At 35.3% G+C, this 20,562-nt stretch overlaps 1 protein-coding gene across 1 annotated transcript in view; it reads right to left on the reverse strand.

Annotated features, from left to right (window-relative positions):
- The window catches only part of LOC149794153 (coronin-2B-like), a 174,938-nt gene that overhangs the window by 31,927 nt on the left and 122,449 nt on the right, over window positions 1–20,562 (reverse strand). The window contains exon 13 of the mRNA XM_089968234.1: window positions 4,862–4,918. Within this exon, the coding sequence (XP_089824360.1) occupies window positions 4,862–4,918 (57 nt within the window). The remainder of the gene's footprint in view (window positions 1–4,861; window positions 4,919–20,562) is intronic.

The raw sequence follows: 20,562 nt of genomic DNA on the forward strand, positions 1-20,562 counted from the left end.
ATTTAAAGAAGATTATATTAAAAAGACTAAGACACAAAAGAAGGGCCAGGATGTAGGACAAAAGTTCTTTTCCAGAACAATACAAGCTGTGATCAGACAAGGTCTGTTACTAAAATTATAATATTATAGAACATGGTAAACATAATGCCCTTGACTCACACCAAGATAATGATCCTAATATTTAACCAACACTCACATAGAAACATATACTATGTAATAATTGTTTATAGAATATTTTTAAAAAAATAATTGATTCTAGTCAGGTAGACAATGAACCTGATTTTAGAAAAGGTCAGCTATAAAATACTATTTTACATGACCCATAGCATATAATGAATAAAATAAAATGTAACAAACAATGCAAATTAAATATACATAACAATATCTATTCAGAGCTGCTTGCAGTGGCACAAAGAAATCTCAACATGATGAGTAAACTATATTCAATGACTACTGCAGATAAAATAATTAGCATTAGTGAGTTCGAGACAGTGCTGATGGAAATGGAAAATCACCTACAACTATGAGAACAGATACAAAATCATGCAGCTGCGATTTTACAGACAAGAAAAATTAAGATCGACCATTTCGATAAAATGTGAATCAGTTGTAATCCCAAAGCAAGCTTTATATTGCCTGGAAGTAATGATTGATCCAGCACCTGTCACTGATCTGTGCAGATACTGTACACAGTCTCAAAAACCTGTTAATCATGCATGGTTTGTGCATAGTATAAATAATGACAATAATAATGAGGACTTAGTATAGCGCCTAATCTTTAGAAGCTCTAGGCACTTTACAACATTAGACAACACCTAAAAGATAAAAAACATATAATAATATTATTACAAAGACAAACACCATGAAATTAGAAAAAAACATTAAAAAAATAAAAAACATGCTGAGAATATTTCAGGTAGGAAACACTATTAGGTCTTTAAGTTTGTTCTTGCAGTCGAAATAAGTAAGTTTTGAGAGCCCTCTTGAATGCGATCACTGTGTCTTTGTGTCTAAGTTCAGTGGGCAATTCATTCCACATTTCTGGGCCTTCGTATGCAAAAGAACGCTGTTCATATGACTTTGTTTTCATAGTGGGAATAATGAGTATACGATTGTCAGCCTTGCATATGTTCATGACATGTTGGTGCAATGTGAGAGTACTGTTTAGAGTAACACCTAGGTTGCGTACTGATTGTGTGAATTTAATGTTGGTGTTGCTGATATTTATTGTTTAAGGTAAAGGATGTGAATGAGAAAGTCTTTGTGTTGTGATCAGAATGGCCTCAGTTTTATCATCATTCATCTGCAGCTTGTTACATGTCATCCATGATTTCACATCAGAAATGCACCTCTCTACACCTTGGATGGTAGCATCAACTTCAGTTGGGTGGCTAGATTTGTATATTTGGGCGTCATCAGCGTACAATTGGTGAGACACTGGAGGATGATCTATGACACTTGAGAGCGACTGAGTGTACAGAATGAAGAGAAGAGGTCTAAGAACAGACCCCTGCGGAACACCACAACATAGATCAACTGGGCTGGAGTGTATTCCATTTGCAGATACAATTTGTGTCCTGTTGACCAAGTAGGACTTGAACCACAGTAAGGCTGTATCATGAATGCCAAATACATGCTGGAGAAGGTGAAGTAATATAGCATGGTCTATTGTGTCAAAAACTGCAGACAAATCAAGGAGGGTGAGGACTGTAATCTTTCAGCTATCCAACGCAGAGAGAATGTCATTAACTGCTTTTAGAAGAGTAGTTTCAGTACTGTGGCAAGGGCGATATGCAGATTGTACATTGCTAAAAAGATTGTTTGAATTTAGATGAGATACAACTTTTCTAAGATTTTTTTATATGAATGGGAGATTAGAAACTGGGTGGTAGTTCTTTAAAACGTTCTTGTCTAGTGTTGGTTTCATCAGCAGAGGCTTTACAATGGCAGTTTTGAAAAATGATGGGAATTCCCCAATGAGAGAGGTATTAATAACATCAGTTAGTGAAGGCAATACTGGATCTAAGTACTCAAGCAGCAGTGATGTTGGAATTGGATCAAGTTCACATGACTTTGATGCACTCTTCATCACGATTGTACGTACAAAATCGATAGAGACAGGTTCAAATGCTGCTAATAGTTGCCACTCAAATTCTGTATCCCAACTGTATGATGACGACAATTGAAATTGTGGTGTCAAGATTATCTCTAATGGTTTGATCTTTGTCACGGAAGAAATCTGCAAACATGTCCAGAAGGTCGACTGGAGAGAACGTAGTTGGAAGTGGTGTTGATTATTCCTTGACATTAGCTTGTTAGTAATCTCGAAGAGCTCTTTGCAGCTGGAACTTTTCATGATCTTAGTAGTGTAGTGGGCTAATTTCGTTGCATGGACTATATTTCTTCTTACCGACTTCATAGATTTGCTTATGAATAGTGAGTCTGTTGGAAAGCTAGATCCTCTCAGCTTTACGGCGGTCTCTTTTAGCAGTGCGAAGCTGGTCCCTAACACTGCTATACCATGGAGAACACTACTGAATTGATACTCTGCACATGGTAGCTGGGGCATGTTTGTCAAGTAATGAACGAAGACAGTTATCGAGTTGTTCTGCAGTAGGAGGTAAGCAAGTTGTTAGGTTAGCTTGGATGTCATGCATTAGTTTGGTTCTATTTATCATACGGAGGTTTCTCTTAGTAGCAGATAAAGGTGGAGGGTTAGGGACTGATACGTCAAGATGGCATATAATGCAGAGGTGATCTGATGCAAGGTCATGGGATACCACGGAGGACCATAGAATGTTATCATCAGGTCTATGAAGAATCCAGTCTAAAATGTGACCATGTTTATGGGTGGGTTGGTTAACTGACTGTTTGAGGTTGAAAACATTAATGGAATCTATGAGTTTTGATGTATTTGAATTTCCGGGACAGTCAAAGTGAAAGTTGAAATCTCCAAGAATAATCAGGTTACCACCTATCGAATTTCCATAGTCCAAGAGATTCAGAAACTGCTCCAAAAAGAGAGAGTCAGCCAACTTGTTTTTTCTACTAGGAGGAGGGCGGTATAGGCAGAAAAAATGGACTGACCTTTGCTCCAGTGTGAGAGTGGTTTGGACTAGTTCAAATGATGTGTGGTCGAAATTGAATGTTGTGGTGTAGTTAAGACGTTTTATCATGGAGTTCTTTGTGATGACAGCAATTCCACCTCCGCAAGAATTACGGGGGAATGACTTGATGGAGTAACCAGTGGGTGTTAGATCTGCACACTTGGGTTCATCGCCTGATGTTTTTAGCCATGTTTCTGTCAGGAAAAATATGTCAACATTTTGGTCGTTGATAAAATTAACTATTTCTGTGCACTTTTCCGGTGGTCCTACTGACTGGGCATTGAATAATGCAATGCGTAGAGGTATTTCTTTGATAGTTGACACAATGGTTGACGAATTAATAGGGATTTAAATTAGGTTATCTAAATTAACGGTCTAAATTTTTTTAAATTGTTGAGCCGAAATAAGTGGGGTAACTGGGATTCTTCTTCTGTTCTACGCTGGCCAGCTTTGAAACAACGTTTCTTTTTTCGCATCTGTTTACATTTAGGTAATGATGATCGTAGTCCCAGTTCGTTTAGTCTAGAGCACAATGTAGTGTGGAGAGCCAAGGAGTGATCATAGTATGAATAGAGTAGTGTTAATCTGTTCCCACCCACCATTTCTTGCCCCATTTTGCTTTTTTGGGTTCTGATATACGTCATAAACCTCTATCCCCAATGAATTGTCACTTTCAATGTGTGGTCACTTTGTGGATTATTAATTCTGATCAATAGGATGCGCATAGCATACAACTCGCTTACCAGATCATAGGGGATGTGATGTGTATCTGTGCCCAGAAAGGTAAAAATGGGACAAAACCAGCATAATGACACTTTACTAAGGTTGTTTGTTCAACCAGCAAATCATGTAATAGTAAATCTGGTTCTAGACTGGGTGTAATTATATATGGTAATTTATGCAGTATGTTAGGACACATTATGTACTGGCATGTCTGGTTCTAGACTGGGTGTAAATTATATATGGTAATTTACGCAGTATGTTAGGAGACGTTATGTATGGGCATGTCTGGTTCTGGACTATGTGAATGATACATTGTATATAGTAATTTATGCAATATTTTAGTAAACATTATAAATAAGAGTTATTATTTCAATCTTTGCAGCAAACAAACTCAACAAGATTACAACAGTATGTAAATCTAGGATTTCATCAACCTTCATATTCTCTAGTTCTGCATCTTTTGTAAAATGGGCTGCAAGCACATGATAGTAAGAAATCCATCAAATAAAAGCAGGCACCCAACTACAAAAAGTTAACATGCCAAAAATGCAGTTTTATGTAAAATGGTGAAAACTGAATGGTATATGGTTTGTCTATAGTAAACATTTATAGTTATTATATACATGTTTACTGACTATATACTCATAACTTGTGAAATTTGGTACCGGTCAATCATTTTCACTACTAAAATTATATATATATATATATATCTGATCATTATCAAAATTAATTTCTTACAATCTTGCACCATACCAAATGGATTCCTACAGCAGCAATTAAAACAGTCAAGAGTATTATTGTTGATATGGAAAACAAAATTAAACTTACATGTAGACCTGTATCAAAATTATATTTTCTTTTTGCAGATGTCAAGTTTACATGTAAGGATATACTGATAACTTTATTCAAATATCTGGCAGGTGATTAACTGAATAGTGGATGATTAATGGTACAGTGAGATTTGCTTTTTATCTGGTTTCTTAACAACCAGTTGCTGGGCAGCAACTGGCTGCTAGGTGAAAGTTGATTACCTGTCTCTGAACAGCTTTAGAAGCAGTAAGTTTAGGAGTGTTTGTCACATGGCCATCCTGGATAAAAGCAAACACAACAGCAAAGTTTAAAGAAAATGAAATGATAACATGCAAGTGAGTGATATCAATAAAACAACAATAAATAAGATACATATATTTGAATCATTTATCATACTCAGTAATATTAGAGGGAGGAAGAAATATATACATTAAAAAATAAAAAAGTGTGGTATTGCATAACTATTCCTCTTTCATTTTTTAATCTTAAAAATATTTTGGATCATTAGTTATGTTTATTTAATTGAGGACTTGGAATATGTATACAAAATTAACTTTTACTGTACTGCTCCAGAAGGAGAATTTTTATAATTGTTATTGGTTAACACATTAACCCCTAGCGACGACTTTACGGGGCAGGAGGTAGTAGCCTACTGCCGAGCTCTGTAACGTCAGGGTCATGCATGATACACTAAAGTGGATGGTATTATAGAAAGGTAGACAGATGTAGCTCTACAATGATACCAAATAATCTGGAATATCTAGTTGCACTACAAAATACAGATAGAAAAACCTCATTTTTTTGGATCCGACTTGTTTTTATGCAAAATTTGCCCGTGGTCGGAATCCCATTTTGTGTCCAGATTTTAGACTTTTTGGTCTCAGATGTAAGGCAAACCAGTATGAACTGCAAACAGACAGATGAGCCTTCGCAAAAAGTAGGATAAGATGGGCATTTGGAATAAAGAGTGGTCTCCATACGAAAATAATGGCTCCGTTTAGCAAAAAAAACCCAAAAAACAAAAACAAAAAACAAGTCCAACTTTTACCCTTCTGCTCATGCACGAGTCAAACAGCCAAAGAAAAACGACGTTTCTAACACAACTAGGCAGTATGTTATTGAAAGATGACCGGGGATTTGGTGTTTTCGAGTCTATTTATAAATAGCTTTCAAAATGTGTTTCCTACTCGATTTTCAGGCAAAAATGGCAAAAACCTCCAGGGGTTAATGTGTTAAGCAAAGAGAACTATATGGAAACTAATCTTCTTCTGTTTTACAAGTTCTGCCATAGGTGGCCCGATGATTGTTATGCATGTGAAACCTCAAGTCCACTTTTTGTTATTCAGTGTAGGTGGAAAAGATAATCACTTCTTTTTTTACTTGTTTCATTATGGAGGACTTGTGTTTGAACCTTTCTAATTTTGAAAAATACTTTGCACAAGTTAACATGGAACTAATGGGACAGATAGATCAACTGAATTCCTTTCACTGAGAAGTTCACAGAAATTCATTATCTACTGGGTATGAAGTGAATCAATCAAGAACCGATAAATACTTAGTGTGGAATTACAATGTAAACAAAACAAAATGTAAATTCAATGTTGACATTCATGATGCTGTTAAACAAAGACAAGGGAAAAACCCAGGTTGATATGTATGACCATTCATTCACGAGGAGTAGCATTAATCAACATTCTGAAAATTGTCATCAGGGTGGCTATACTTGACACAAGTCTGGCACCATTTTCACTTATAACCAACTAGACACCATAAAAGGAGCACCATTAACAAAATTTTCAACATGCCAATGGTGGTCATATTTGAAGTCCAAGCAGCACGTATTTCATTTAAATCAAACAAGATCGTGAGATGAATGTGGGTGTAGAGTTAAATCCTCCAAGTAGATTAGGAGTAACAACAGCAATAAGAAACTTGTGCTAATGGAAGGACAGGTCATCCTATTAACCCCTTCTGGTCTATGACTAGCAGAGCATACAAAAATTAAACTGAATTACTGACTCATCTAAAGGAGGGTAGGAATATCAGTTTAACAATATAACAGTGTTGTTAGTGATTAGGATGATGAATCAAGAATTTACAAGGTTGAGTAAATAGCTTTGTAACGATAAAAAAAAGCAAAACTACAAGCCATCAAAGAAAAATCCTACTGTTTCTTTTCAAGCTGTTGTCCTAAATTTTCTAGGCTTTCCAAGACTCTCTTTGTGAGAACAAACAGCTGGTGCCTGTTTTGCCTACAGAGAATTCAGTTACATCCATGAAGACTGCCATTATACCGGCCATGTACAACTTACTCAAGACATTGCAAAGAATGAGACAATCCAGCAGGCAGACATTCCGATCATACAAGACTTTTTGTACTATTTACAAACCAGATCTTATCAGCTTACAGATGACCATTATGAGTATGAACAAGATCAGAAAGAATACTTGTAAAATGAAGATTGAAGCAAAATGTAAAATTTTGGATCATTTTGGTGCTAAAGACTTTATTACAGATTCTGTTCAGAATGGTTATGAGATTTATTCCAATCCTAATTTAACAAAGAACAAACCAGCTCTTAATGAATCCAAATTTGTTGGTGAAGATATCTGAGATTTATTCAGCTGATAGAGAAATGTGAATAAATTCCAAAGTATAACTCCTCTTTTCATTCTAATGTTAAAAACAGACTTACATAAGCAGTCAGCTATAATGATATAAGAGTGATGCTGCTAAATCTAAATGTATTTAGAAAAATTACATTCTGTATGTACAAGTATGAGATCAAATTGACATATCATTTCCTTTACATATTTTATACATTTCTATGCTGTAACTTGTGCAAAATCGGGTTTAAAACATAGACTGCATTATAAGCAAGGGTGCAAGTTACCATGGGACCTAACAAAACTTAGGAAGGGGATGCCATCCCTGCTTGAGTAGAGAAAACCAGGAGGGTGGAGTTAAAGGGCTGTTTAATGACCAAATATTCATTTTATTATCACAATGGGAATAAATGTCAACAAATAGCTTTTTCAAAAGAACTACTTCCTGGGGCCCTAGGTGGCCAGGAGGTCTAAGGCAGATCACTCACACATCTCAAATCTGTTCACGTGGCTTTGTGTCGCAGGATCTGCCAACATGAGTATATGATAATGTCTGCCAGTAGCTTCCCATGGGTTGTTGCTTCTCCCTGGGGTTTACCTGGGTTCTTCTTCCACCAAAGTTACTGACTGACATGTATAGCCTGTCATGTGCTAAAACAAATGGCATTAAATCAACAACAACCTATTTGCTTTTTTATATAAATTACCATTATTTTGGGAAGATATCCAACCTCTGAAAGACTGATAACAACATTACTCCAAGAGGTTTCAACAACCATCAGATGTACATGAAACCATTGTGGAAAGACGCGGATTTGACCCCCTCCCCCCCCAAGTCATACCAAAGACTTATAAAAATGGTACTAACAACTGCCTTGCTAGGCACTCAACATTAAGATAGTAGTGTTGGGACTCGTTGGCCTGGGTGGGACATCATGCTACATGTCTGCCCCAGTGCTAGACATAACTATAAACTGTTATACTGCAGACATCATAGCGATATCACTGAAATTTTTAAAAAAATCCAAATCACACACACACGTGAAAACATTGTGTATTATGTCACTGCATTTTGCTATTGCCAATTCATAACAAAGCAAGATCCCTTTTTTCAAAAACTAGTGAAGTTATTTCATGAAACAACTGTCAAAATTGAACAAAACTTTTTAAAATCTTTGTTAGTAAAAAGCTGAATGCTGTGAGTTGATTGCAAGTAATAGTGAAACCTCTCATCCTTGAGCAAATCACTATATGCCAAGGAAATCACTACATGCCAAGGAAATCACTTCATGCCAAGTTGGGTATTTCAAGTTAATTATAAACTCTCATCCTTGAGGAAATCACTATATGCCAAGTTGGGTATTTCAAGTTAATTATAAACTCTCAGCCTTGAGGAAATCACTTCATGCCAAGTTGGGTATTTCAAGTTAATTATAAACTCTCAGCCTTGAGAAAATCACTTCATGCCAAGTTGGGTATTTCAAGTTAATTATAAACTCTCAGCCTTGAGGAAATCACTTCATGCCAAGTTGGGTATTTCAAGTTAATTATAAACTCTCAGCCTTGAGAAAATCATTTCATGCCAAGGAAATCACTATAAGCCAAGTTGGTTATTTCAAGTTCATTATAAACTCTCAGCCTTGAGAAAATCACTTCATGCCAAGGAAATCACTACATGCCAAGTTGGGTATTTCAAGTTCATTATAAACTCTATCCCTTGAGGAAATCACTTCATGCCAAGGAAATCACTACATACCAAGTTGGATATTTCAAGTTAATTATAAACTCTCAGCCTTGAGAAAATCACTTCATGACAAGGAAATCACTACATGCCAAGTTGGATATTTCAAGTTCATTATAAACTCTCAGCCTTGAGGAAATCACTTCATGCCAAGGAAATCACTACATGCCAAGTTGGGTATTTCAAGTTAATTATAAACTCTCACCCTTGAGGAAATCACTTCATGCCAAGGAAATCACTACATGCCAAGTTGGGTATTTCAAGTTAATTATAAACTCTCAGCCTTGAGAAAATCACTTCATGACAAGGAAATCACTACATGCCAAGTTGGATATTTCAAGTTCATTATAAACTCTCAGCCTTGAGGAAATCACTTCATGCCAAGGAAATCACTACATGCCAAGTTGGGTATTTCAAGTTCATTATAAACTCTATCCCTTGAGGAAATCACTTCATGCCAAGGAAATCACTACATACCAAGTTGGATATTTCAAGTTAATTATAAACTCTCAGCCTTGAGAAAATCACTTCATGACAAGGAAATCACTACATGCCAAGTTGGATATTTCAAGTTCATTATAAACTCTCAGCCTTGAGGAAATCACTTCATGCCAAGGAAATCACTACATGCCAAGTTGGGTATTTCAAGTTAATTATAAACTCTCACCCTTGAGGAAATCACTTCATGCCAAGGAAATCACTACATGCCAAGTTGGGTATTTCAAGTTAATTATAAACTCTCAGCCTTGAGGAAATCACTTCATGCCAAGTTGGGTATTTCAAGTTAATTATAAACTCTCAGCCTTGAGAAAATCACTTCATGCCAAGTTGGGTATTTCAAGTTAATTATAAACTCTCAGCCTTGAGGAAATCACTTCATGCCAAGTTGGGTATTTCAAGTTAATTATAAACTCTCAGCCTTGAGAAAATCATTTCATGCCAAGGAAATCACTATAAGCCAAGTTGGTTATTTCAAGTTCATTATAAACTCTCAGCCTTGAGAAAATCACTTCATGCCAAGGAAATCACTACATGCCAAGTTGGGTATTTCAAGTTCATTATAAACTCTATCCCTTGAGGAAATCACTTCATGCCAAGGAAATCACTACATACCAAGTTGGATATTTCAAGTTAATTATAAACTCTCAGCCTTGAGAAAATCACTTCATGACAAGGAAATCACTACATGCCAAGTTGGATATTTCAAGTTCATTATAAACTCTCAGCCTTGAGGAAATCACTTCATGCCAAGGAAATCACTACATGCCAAGTTGGGTATTTCAAGTTAATTATAAACTCTCACCCTTGAGGAAATCACTTCATGCCAAGGAAATCACTACATGCCAAGTTGGGTATTTCAAGTTAATTATAAACTCTCACCCTTGAGAAAATCACTTCATGACAAGGAAATCACTACATGCCAAGTTGGATATTTCAAGTTCATTATAAACTCTCAGCCTTGAGGAAATCACTTCATGCCAAGGAAATCACTACATGCCAAGTTGGGTATTTCAAGTTCATTATAAACTCTCAGCCTTGAGGAAATCACTTCATGCCAAGGAAATCACTACATGCCAAGTTGGGTATTTCAAGTTCATTATAAACTCTCAGCCTTGAGAAAATCACTTCATGCCAAGGAAATCACTACATGCCAAGTTGGGTATTTCAAGTTCATTATAAACTCTCAGCCTTGAGGAAATCACTTCATGCCAAGGAAATCACTTCATGCCAAGTTGGGTATTTCAAGTTAATTATAAACTCTCATCCTTGAGGAAATCACTTCAAGCCAAGCTGGGTATTTCAAGTTCATTATAAACTCTGGAAATTGCTTCTCCATAATGGACTGTATCTGTGAAACAAAGCTTTTTATTAACCAAACAATTATTTTGTTTGATTGTCTTACTATCATTGATCACATACGTCAATGCGTAGGCTAATTTAAGATACTGTGGTTGAATTAAATTACTTACATAACAGTATTTATAACTGTTCAATTGGTAAATTTAAATGAGCTGACCTGACACACGAACATGACCTCTAGCTTTGATGCAGGTACGATTTGCATGCCTTTTAACTGTTCGTTTAATTTATAACCTTTACTTGATTTTATACAAAAGATGCCAAAAATGTGACAGTACAAAGCAGGTGTGCTTTTAATTGGGTGTAAACGTTACAACAAATATTTCCTCAAGTGACAGATCAAAACATAGTTGGCTCTTATATGGTTCTCACATAAATGCTTGTAAACACAGCATCTGTGATAGTAGATTGTCATGTTTTGCAATTTACACATCTGAATACATTAGGGCATATTGCATTTATAAGGCCTGTACTGGTTTTACATCAATTCACTTAATAAGTCTTATTTTAATTCACACACACATTTAGATAAAAAGTTTAAAGAGACAAGAAGAGTCAACACAAATACAGAAACCAGTCTTGTTGGGCTGATTATTTCCATGAGTAGTTTCATTGAAAATGTCTCACAGATTATAACCTGATATTTCTAGTATGTGTTTGTGCATCCCACACCATTACAATTAAAAATACAGTGGATACCTACTTCCATGAATGAAACAACTGATCGACTTTCTCATATCATTGATAGAAGTTGTCTGGGGTAAATCAATTGAAACCTTAAATCTACTTTAAAGTAAATACATCACTCTTGTCAACAAGCTGTGTACAATGGAGTCCAAAATAAGCAAGGTCACGAGTTACTGGACCCATATAAATATATAAAAACTAGGGAAATTGAAACAAGGAGGTAAAAGTTGAAAGGGGGTGGCAGGTTACATAGTTGAATACTTGTTTAACAATCATGTTGAAATGAACATTGAATAATATCTTTTTATAATGGTGTAATTTGTTTTTCTTCATAAATAACCTTTAATTTCCTGAGATCGTTAGAAACATTATTCCACATGGTTTCCATATTCTTAATGTGTGCTACTAAACATATTGTGTATTATTACATCACTGAATTTTTGTTGAACTGGATACATTCTAGTTTTATTGTTCATTCAAAATTAAACAAGATTTCTTTTTTTTGAAAAGATATGTATACATTTCATGAAACAACATCAAAACTACTGTTGTTTTCATTTTTTTTATATAGTTCTGTCACTAGATAAATCAATCGATCAAGATGGTTAGAGTGGTATGCAAAAACAAAAAATTTCACAGCAGTTAACCATTACAACATATGAATGTAAAAGTCTAAAAACAACAAACCACAACTGAGAACACTATAGTATTTGCAGTTTGTGAAAAACTTGACAAATATCACTTTACATTTCATGGCCTGATTCACCAATGTGTATCTCACCACCAATGGATTTTGTTTTATGGTGATGGAATCTCCAATGCCATCCATGGGTTGCCAGAGTCATTATCCATACTTTTTGCCATGTTTTCTGCCTGGACCTTAAGATTTGTTCCAGAGATAGGAACACCCTGGTCACATTGTTGTATGAACCAAGTGTCCACAGCATCATCTAATTCTGTATCATTTGTGGTCACTACCCATTGTTGCTTAACACCTCATTGGAGTCAACATCAAGCAAGTAATCCTGAAATTTCGGCTCATCCTTCATAAAAAATTTGAATGTCGACTTGTCAATTTTTAGTTCAATATAAACCTTCAATCTTGCTTCAATTTTGTGAACCCTATCTGTGACACAAAGCATTTCATTTGCCAAGTATTCTTTTGCTTGATTCCTTTACTCTATGATTACTTTGACAAATGATTAGGAAACATTACTGATTATATATATATATACACACACACACGCACACACACTTTAATGATGATAAGTACTGGTACATACAATTTGAAACCATATTCAACTAGTCAAATAAAATGCATGGATTGTGTGAGACATGATAGTGATTACCAAAGTTTATGCCGGTAGAATCTGCATGCCTTTGAATTATTTTATTGTAATTCCCTAACCTGATTTAATAAAAAAGACATACTTAAAGTGATAACACAACACAGTCAGGTCTCTTTTGATTTCCTCAAGCTATAGATCAAAACGCAGCTGTCACTTAATTAGGTTTTCACATTAGTGCTAACAAGTATGAATGAGACAATCAACTGATTCTTTTCATTTTTAAAGGAAGAGAACATGCCATGATTATACAGATTTAAAAATTTCACCTGACAAGACATATTTAATTGGGTGTTTATTTCTTACATTGTTGCCACCAGTTAACATTTACCAGAATATTTCAATGATAACTATTTTGCCATATATTTATTATTATTTACAATGTATTCCAAAATATTTTTCTGATAAAATCTAACATGTGATTTCTTATTAATTCTTGTGAATTTCATGATGCTGGTTCTGACTTTGCAGGGACTAACTGCCATTTTCAACGATAAAACAAGTGATTCGTCAAGGTTTAATTTATCAATTATGATTGCGATTTTCTTCATGTTCATCAGACAGGGTCAATTATTGGGATATTTTCAGCGAATAAAATGGGATCAACACATGGTACCATATTATAAATGGGTTGACAAGTTATCGGGTGCACGTTATAGAGGGAGTGGTGTACAAACCTCCAGAAGTTAATTGCTTTGCATTTTTGTCAACAACTGCCCATTTTGGAATGAAAATTAGTCAGGAGCAGATGCAGACCAGTTTTTTGTGTATTGAAGGCAATATGTGCATATTAAGTTTATAAAATATGTGGACTTATCATCTGGAACTCAAAAAAAGACCATGTTAGCTCTATAAATATATATATATACTAAGCAAATGAAGAAATTTTTTTTGTCTCTGTCAATGGTTTACAATTAATTGATTTTGCTGCAGCAATAACAAACAGGCACTAGTTTGGTCCTTCAAAGTGCGACTTTAGCAGCGCCTTCAATAACACACAAACCTTCATCAAAGCAAGTTGAAGACATCTGATCACAGAAAGTTGGCAACAGACTTAAATAAAAGCATTGTTCATTTTTCATAGTGATTGGAACATATTTATTGTGCCATGAAAGTTTCCTGTTTGCAACAAAAATGTTCGTGCTTACGATGCTACCAATGGCGGTTTAAAACCCCAATTAAAGTTCCAATATTTTCAAACAATATATATCTGGCTATCAGGTTAAATGAAGGTGAGACATCTAGCAAGAATGTTAAAACTTTTGAATTTGTTCACATGTTTTCATTTCCCTATGAATAACCCCATCCCCTTGGTAGCCTCTGCATCATGGCTGACCCAAATCTAGGCCAATTTAAGTACATGCAGCATATAAACAACTATACAGCCAAGTGCTACAAAGATAATAAATATCAGATTAAATTATTTTGAGAAACGTGTTTGTTGATAATGGGATATTGATCAAACGCGGATTACCATTTTTTTTATATATATATTTTAGTTGTGTTTTCTAATAACATTTGACTGAGACAAGAATTTTCTAGCATATGATCGAATACTCAAATTCTTGGATTTTTCATATGCATGATGTTATTTAACACATTGTGGAGAGTAAGTTGTTAATATACAAGTGTATTTCAGACTAGTCTTCATTTAATCAAAATTTCCATTTTTTCTCTCTGTGTAAATCCCAGTCACTGACGAGGGGTCATGTCTTAAAAATTTCGCTTGTATGCAAAATTTAAATTTCTTTTCAGGCACCCCCCTTACTTATCTAAATACCCGCTTATGTCAACAATATTACATTGGTCCTGAGGATGTTGAGATAAATGGATAGTTGTATTATGAAAATGGCAATAATTTTTGAAAAATGGCAAAAAAATATTCAGGTTGGCAATTTTTTTGGCAACATTTTTAAAGCCAGCACCATCCCTGCATACTTATGAAATCATCACTAGCTCCCCCTTGTGAACAAGTGTGAGCGTGAATTGGATTTTTAATGTAATTTACAAAAAAATTTAAGTCATATCACTGCGATGTCGGCAGTGTGGCAATGTATAGTGATATCTAGCACTGGGACATCATACCACAGACACGTATATTGATTTCCCACCAAGTCACATTATCCTGACACCAGGCCGATCAGTCCTAACACTAATCTCTTAATGATGGGCACCTAGCAAGGCATCTGTTTGTACCATTTTTATAAGCTTTGGTATGACTCGGCCAGGTTTCGAACCCACAACCTCCTGCATCCGAGGCAGATGCTATAACCACTAGGCCACTGAAGCGGTCCCCTTGTGGACTAGCAGTGAACAAGGAAGTCTGGTTGGTTTGGCTGTGAATGGTCTGCTTGGAAGCTGACAGTAAAGAAGACAGTCCAGCTATCATTGGTACTGGCTATTCCTAATGCATGGCTGGACAGAGATTTCTCACTAAATTCTCCATCACAAAAAGGGCATGTTGCCGATGTTATGGTTAGACAAAAAGATCCAGTACAAACACCATGCATCCTGATTTATACGTCTGGAGACCATGTTCGGACATGCAGGAGGACTTGCGCCTACTAGGCTGCCTAAAATTGGGAAACACTCCACCAATGAATCAGAACTGCATGCAATGAACTAATTTGCTGGGCCATCTTCTCAAAAGGATTTCTGTGCTGGATGGTTGGTGATGGCTGGATGGAAGGTAACAGTGAAGTGATACAAGGAGGTGGATCCATTTGATCCGGTATAAACCCCATGTGCCCTGACTTACAGGCCCAAAGGCCATGCTCAGACATGTTTTAGGCAATTACACCCACTGAGCTGCCTAAAGTTGGGGAATACTCCCCAATGAGTCAAGATTGCCAACAATGAACTTTAGATTGTCTTTCTTCTTGATTTCTTCTGTTTTTCCTTCCCTTCAATGCTGAATGAACTACTGCTTCAAATTCATACATTTAGTAAACATTTCTTCTGAAACCAGACAAGAGAAAACAAAACATAGATTAGCAAATCAGTGCATGACTAACAAGCTAATAGCATAGATTAGCAAATCAGTATTGACTAACTAGCTAATACAGTTTCCCAAACTTCCTCTGACCACATATTACAGACACTGCATATTACAGACACCACATATTACAGACACCATATATTATAGACACTGCATATTATACACAGTGTATATATGGTATAAACAAAACAAGTCATGGCAGACTTCCATGCTCTGAAGTTGCATATATATCATTCAAATGACATTCTGCTGAAATGACACAAGAAGAGAAAGCAAAGTGCAAATTTGTAATTCATCAAGTTACTAACTTGCCAATATAAATATATTCCCCATTACTAATGAAGGAATTGAAAAAATAGTGTCACATTCAAAACTTATAGACTATGCTTTGAACTTATGCATTTCAAGGATTTAGTTGACCATTCTATTGAAACTACAGAAGAAGGGAAAAAACAAAGCTTAAATTACCAATGCAGCATGTTAATGACTTGCTAAAACAAAACTGTTACAAACAGAGCAAGCAAAAACGTCAAAGTTGCACTAATTTGGAATTATCATGCAGAGGTTAATGATAGCCTGGTGTGATGTGGTTTTTAAAAGACAATGTCCCTAAAGGTGAAAATACCACTCAAAATTAGCAAAAATTAAAAAAAGAAAGTATACAACTTGTAGCAGAATGATTAATCCACACAAGAGATCCAAAAGGAATATTGAATGATTCAATTAGAACACAAAAATGTCTTGGATTATCAGAGGATAAATTGTAAGATGTCATCAGTACAGTAACTAAGCTAAAAACCAGTGACACCTGGTGGGCCGAGGGGATGTAATGAGCAAGAGTTATTGCCCTTTGACTACCATAAATAGGACAAGATTTCCATCTCTTAGCAGGGCTGGATTTGTAAGGTAGCAGGCTAATATTCCTAATGTAATGTGATCGGGAAACATATTTGAAGAAGAAATGCTATTTTTAAGTTATTTACTAGTATATTTTAATATGTTAAACAGATGAATTCCTTTGTCTGATTGAATCATCCAAAGATTTTCAGGAGAGCAAATGGTTTCTGTTTTAATTTTACATTGTTTCTCAAGTCCATTAAATATTTTCGTGGTACCCAGCTCTATCCAACATCCTCTTTTCTTGACCTAGCTTAGTACCTGGCCATCCATAGTGATCAATAATTTTAATCGGGAAGTCATTTGAAGACTTTTAAGGTGCAGAGCATCAACAATTAGGACTGAATAGAATTTGGTTAAATTATTTTAGTGTTAAATTTTAGAACAACAATTAAGATTTAATTTCATCTGAGTAAATGCATCTATATGACCACAATGACATGCACCTTAGTAGAACTGTAACAATGTGTCAGCATTGTAATTATTTTCTGTAACATAACTGCATTGTGAGTGTGACAACAGATCAATGTTGTAGTACATGAAGGTGCTATATCAAGATATACATGAATTAAAGTTGAGATAATAAAAAAACTGAATGTCTCTTAAGTAAAAGTATTAATGATTTTAGCATAATGACATATCTTTTTTGTGTATTATATGTATTATCCATCTGCTAAACATTAGTAATCAGACTGGTTCCCATACTAAGCCAGAAAAACAACCAGTCTCTGTAACAAAATAACAATCATTTTTCATTCTGATACTGTTATGTCAAATGATAACAGAAGTATATTTTGAACATACCTATTTTTTATTACAATTAAGTTCTGTAGATTTTTAATGCCAATATGAAAAAGTAACTTCTGATCAAATAATCCTTTGCTAAGACCAAGGTGGCAGATGAAATCTTAAACATGAACTCATTAGCTGTATTTATTGCTCTCATCTGAACATAACTTAGGGATTCATGGGTCAAATAATAACAAAGTCACTGTACAGCTTTAGTAATAAAACTATATGCAGAATTGTCATATATTTTGGAGGTACTTGTAACCTTGCCACACACTCACAATGAAAAACAAAGACATTACATGCAAAGACGAATGAACAAGGTATTAATCTGTATGTCGTGCTTATAGATTTCCAATCTACCACTGTTGGCAGCGAAATTTAATGTAAGATTTTAGTTTTGGACCAAAAAGACATCATGTGAAGTCAGATTTTCAATATAACTTGTGTGGTTTATAAGATTTTTTCCATTCAGAAGAAGTGGAAATACAAATATTTTCAAGATGGATACCATCAATGCGCTATTGGAAATAAGATCTGCACCATTTTCATTCAGAATGAACTAGACATTATAAAAAATATTTTGGTGAAAACAACATATGATTATCAATCCAGAAGTAGTGATAAGATGTTCTAGATGGCTATTATGGTAGCCGAATGAGATGTACAAGCAGCACCATTTTCACTTAGGACCAGCTAGACCATGGGATGAATGCGTATATAAAGTTTCATTGGAATCCTTAAGTAGTATAGAAGTTGCAATAACAAACTTGCGCTAATGGATAATGGGGATGGATGATGGAAAATTGGCAATCGTATCTACTCATTTATGAGCAGTAGGGCTAACGTTTAGTGCATGTCAATACATGTAATGGGGACATAGTTTACTGTTGGTGTGTACATGTTATCTGATGCATTGGTTATTGTCACTGTGTACTTATGATGCACTGTTTATTGTCAGTGTGTACTTATTATGATGCACTGTTTATTGTCAGTGTGTACTTGTTATGATGCAGCATTTATTGTCAGTGTGTACTTGCTATAATGCACTGCTTATTGTCAGTGTGTACCTTTTGTGGTGCACAGTTCATTGTCAGTGTGTACTCATGATACACTTTATTGTCAGTGTGTACTTGCTATAATGCACTGTTTATTGTCAGTGTGTACTTGCTATAATGCACTGTTTATTGTCAGTGTGTACTTTTTGTGGTGCACAGTTCATTGTCAGTGTGTACTCATGATACACTGTTTATTGTCAGTGTGTACTTGCTATAATGCACTGTTTATTGTCAGTGTGTACTTTTTATGATGCACTGTTCATTGTCAGTGTGTACTCATGATGCACTGTTTACTGTCAGTGTGTACTTGTTATGATGCACTGTTTACTGTCAGTGTATATTACAATAGTAGTCATCAAATGGGGATCTTTTAGTTTCTAATTTGTGATCTAGAGGTCTTGTTCATGACTCAAGAGTCTTATTCCCATCTGACACATACTGATAATAGGGTCAGTAATGGCACATCATTCTGGGGCATATTAGTCTCATCATTTGTAATTGATGCAACATAACACCCACCCACTCCCTAGCTCTTTCCCCTGGGACCCTTAAAAGATTTTAAAAATGCTGCATATCAACAGATTATCCCCAATCATATCCAAAGGTTTAAAGTCTCAATTTTGAATGGTGTTGGATGAGTTGCATGACATTATGTCTCTATGTAGAGGATCATATAATACCTCAATATGAGTACTGTAAACAGAACATTATATGCTCACCATGATTAATACTTCTCAATGTAGATAACCGAAATATGTGTGTAGAAACCAATTTCTTTTCTTTCACACACTCACCTTGACCACTGACATTTTGACCACTAAACCAATAGGCTTCTTCCTTACCTGAGGTGTTAACCATTGATGAAGTTTGATCCAAGTTTGTGATGAAGAACTAATGTTATTTTACTGAAACCATTTTTCTTATTTCAGTCACTGACCATGATCTTTTTCATTCTGACCTCAATACTAATAGGTTTCTTCTTTACCCCAAATGCAAACCATCAACAACGTCTGGTCAAGGTTTGTGACACAGAAACTAATATTGTTCAGAATTAATTTGTACTCTTTAAACCACAGTGGCCTTTGACCTTTAAATATTGAAATCAATCATACTCTCCATAAGTTACCTCAAGTGCAAGCCAGCTACCATAGATGATGGAAAACTCAAGTTATTGTGTGAAAACCGATGTCTTGTCTCAGTCACAGTGACCTCTGACTTTTTGACCCCTGAAAAGCTTTGTTTGGTTTGGTGTTTTGTGGCACAACAACAAAAGCTGATTATTCCAAGTAAAGTGCCATGCCAAGGACACAACAAGATGGCCAACTTGGCTGATCTGGTAGGATTTGAATCAACACCTTTTGGTCAGGAGTCTGGCATACCAACCTTGCATGGTAAAACTTACTGGATTTGGAACCACTAAATCATTTCAAATTCAATCCATCATTTCCTAACCTAATTCAAAGAAAATCTGAGAAGATTGTTCAGAACTTGACTAATATCTGTTTCCTAATAGATGTGGATGACATCAAGCTATTCTCAGTGTTCAACAACTGGCAACATGGAAGCTTATGACTATATATGTTTCCTAACAGATGCAGATGACATCAAGCTATTCTCAGTGTTCAACAACTGGCAACATGGAAGCTTATGACTATAAAATGCCCTTTTATTCTCAAATATTTAAGAACATTAAAGTTAAGCTCAAATCAGCTGGCTCTGATCATGTGTAATTGTGCAAAGAATAAAAGTTCAATTCATTGAATTCTGTAAAAATGTGTACTAAAATCCCCTATACTAACATACTAACTCTCCATGCAAACAACTGACACCAATAACAGGCACCCTTTATTTTGACCTTGTTTACTGTACCAATATATTATAGTCTTATGCAGCTTGAGCCTGCTCTGATATTTTCAAACAGAATGAGCTTGAAGAGACA

The sequence above is a fragment of the Sinohyriopsis cumingii genome, chromosome 8 (assembly GCF_028554795.1).
Source record: "Sinohyriopsis cumingii isolate HCF-2022 chromosome 8, ASM2855479v2, whole genome shotgun sequence".
Lineage (NCBI taxonomy): Eukaryota > Metazoa > Mollusca > Bivalvia > Unionida > Unionidae > Sinohyriopsis > Sinohyriopsis cumingii.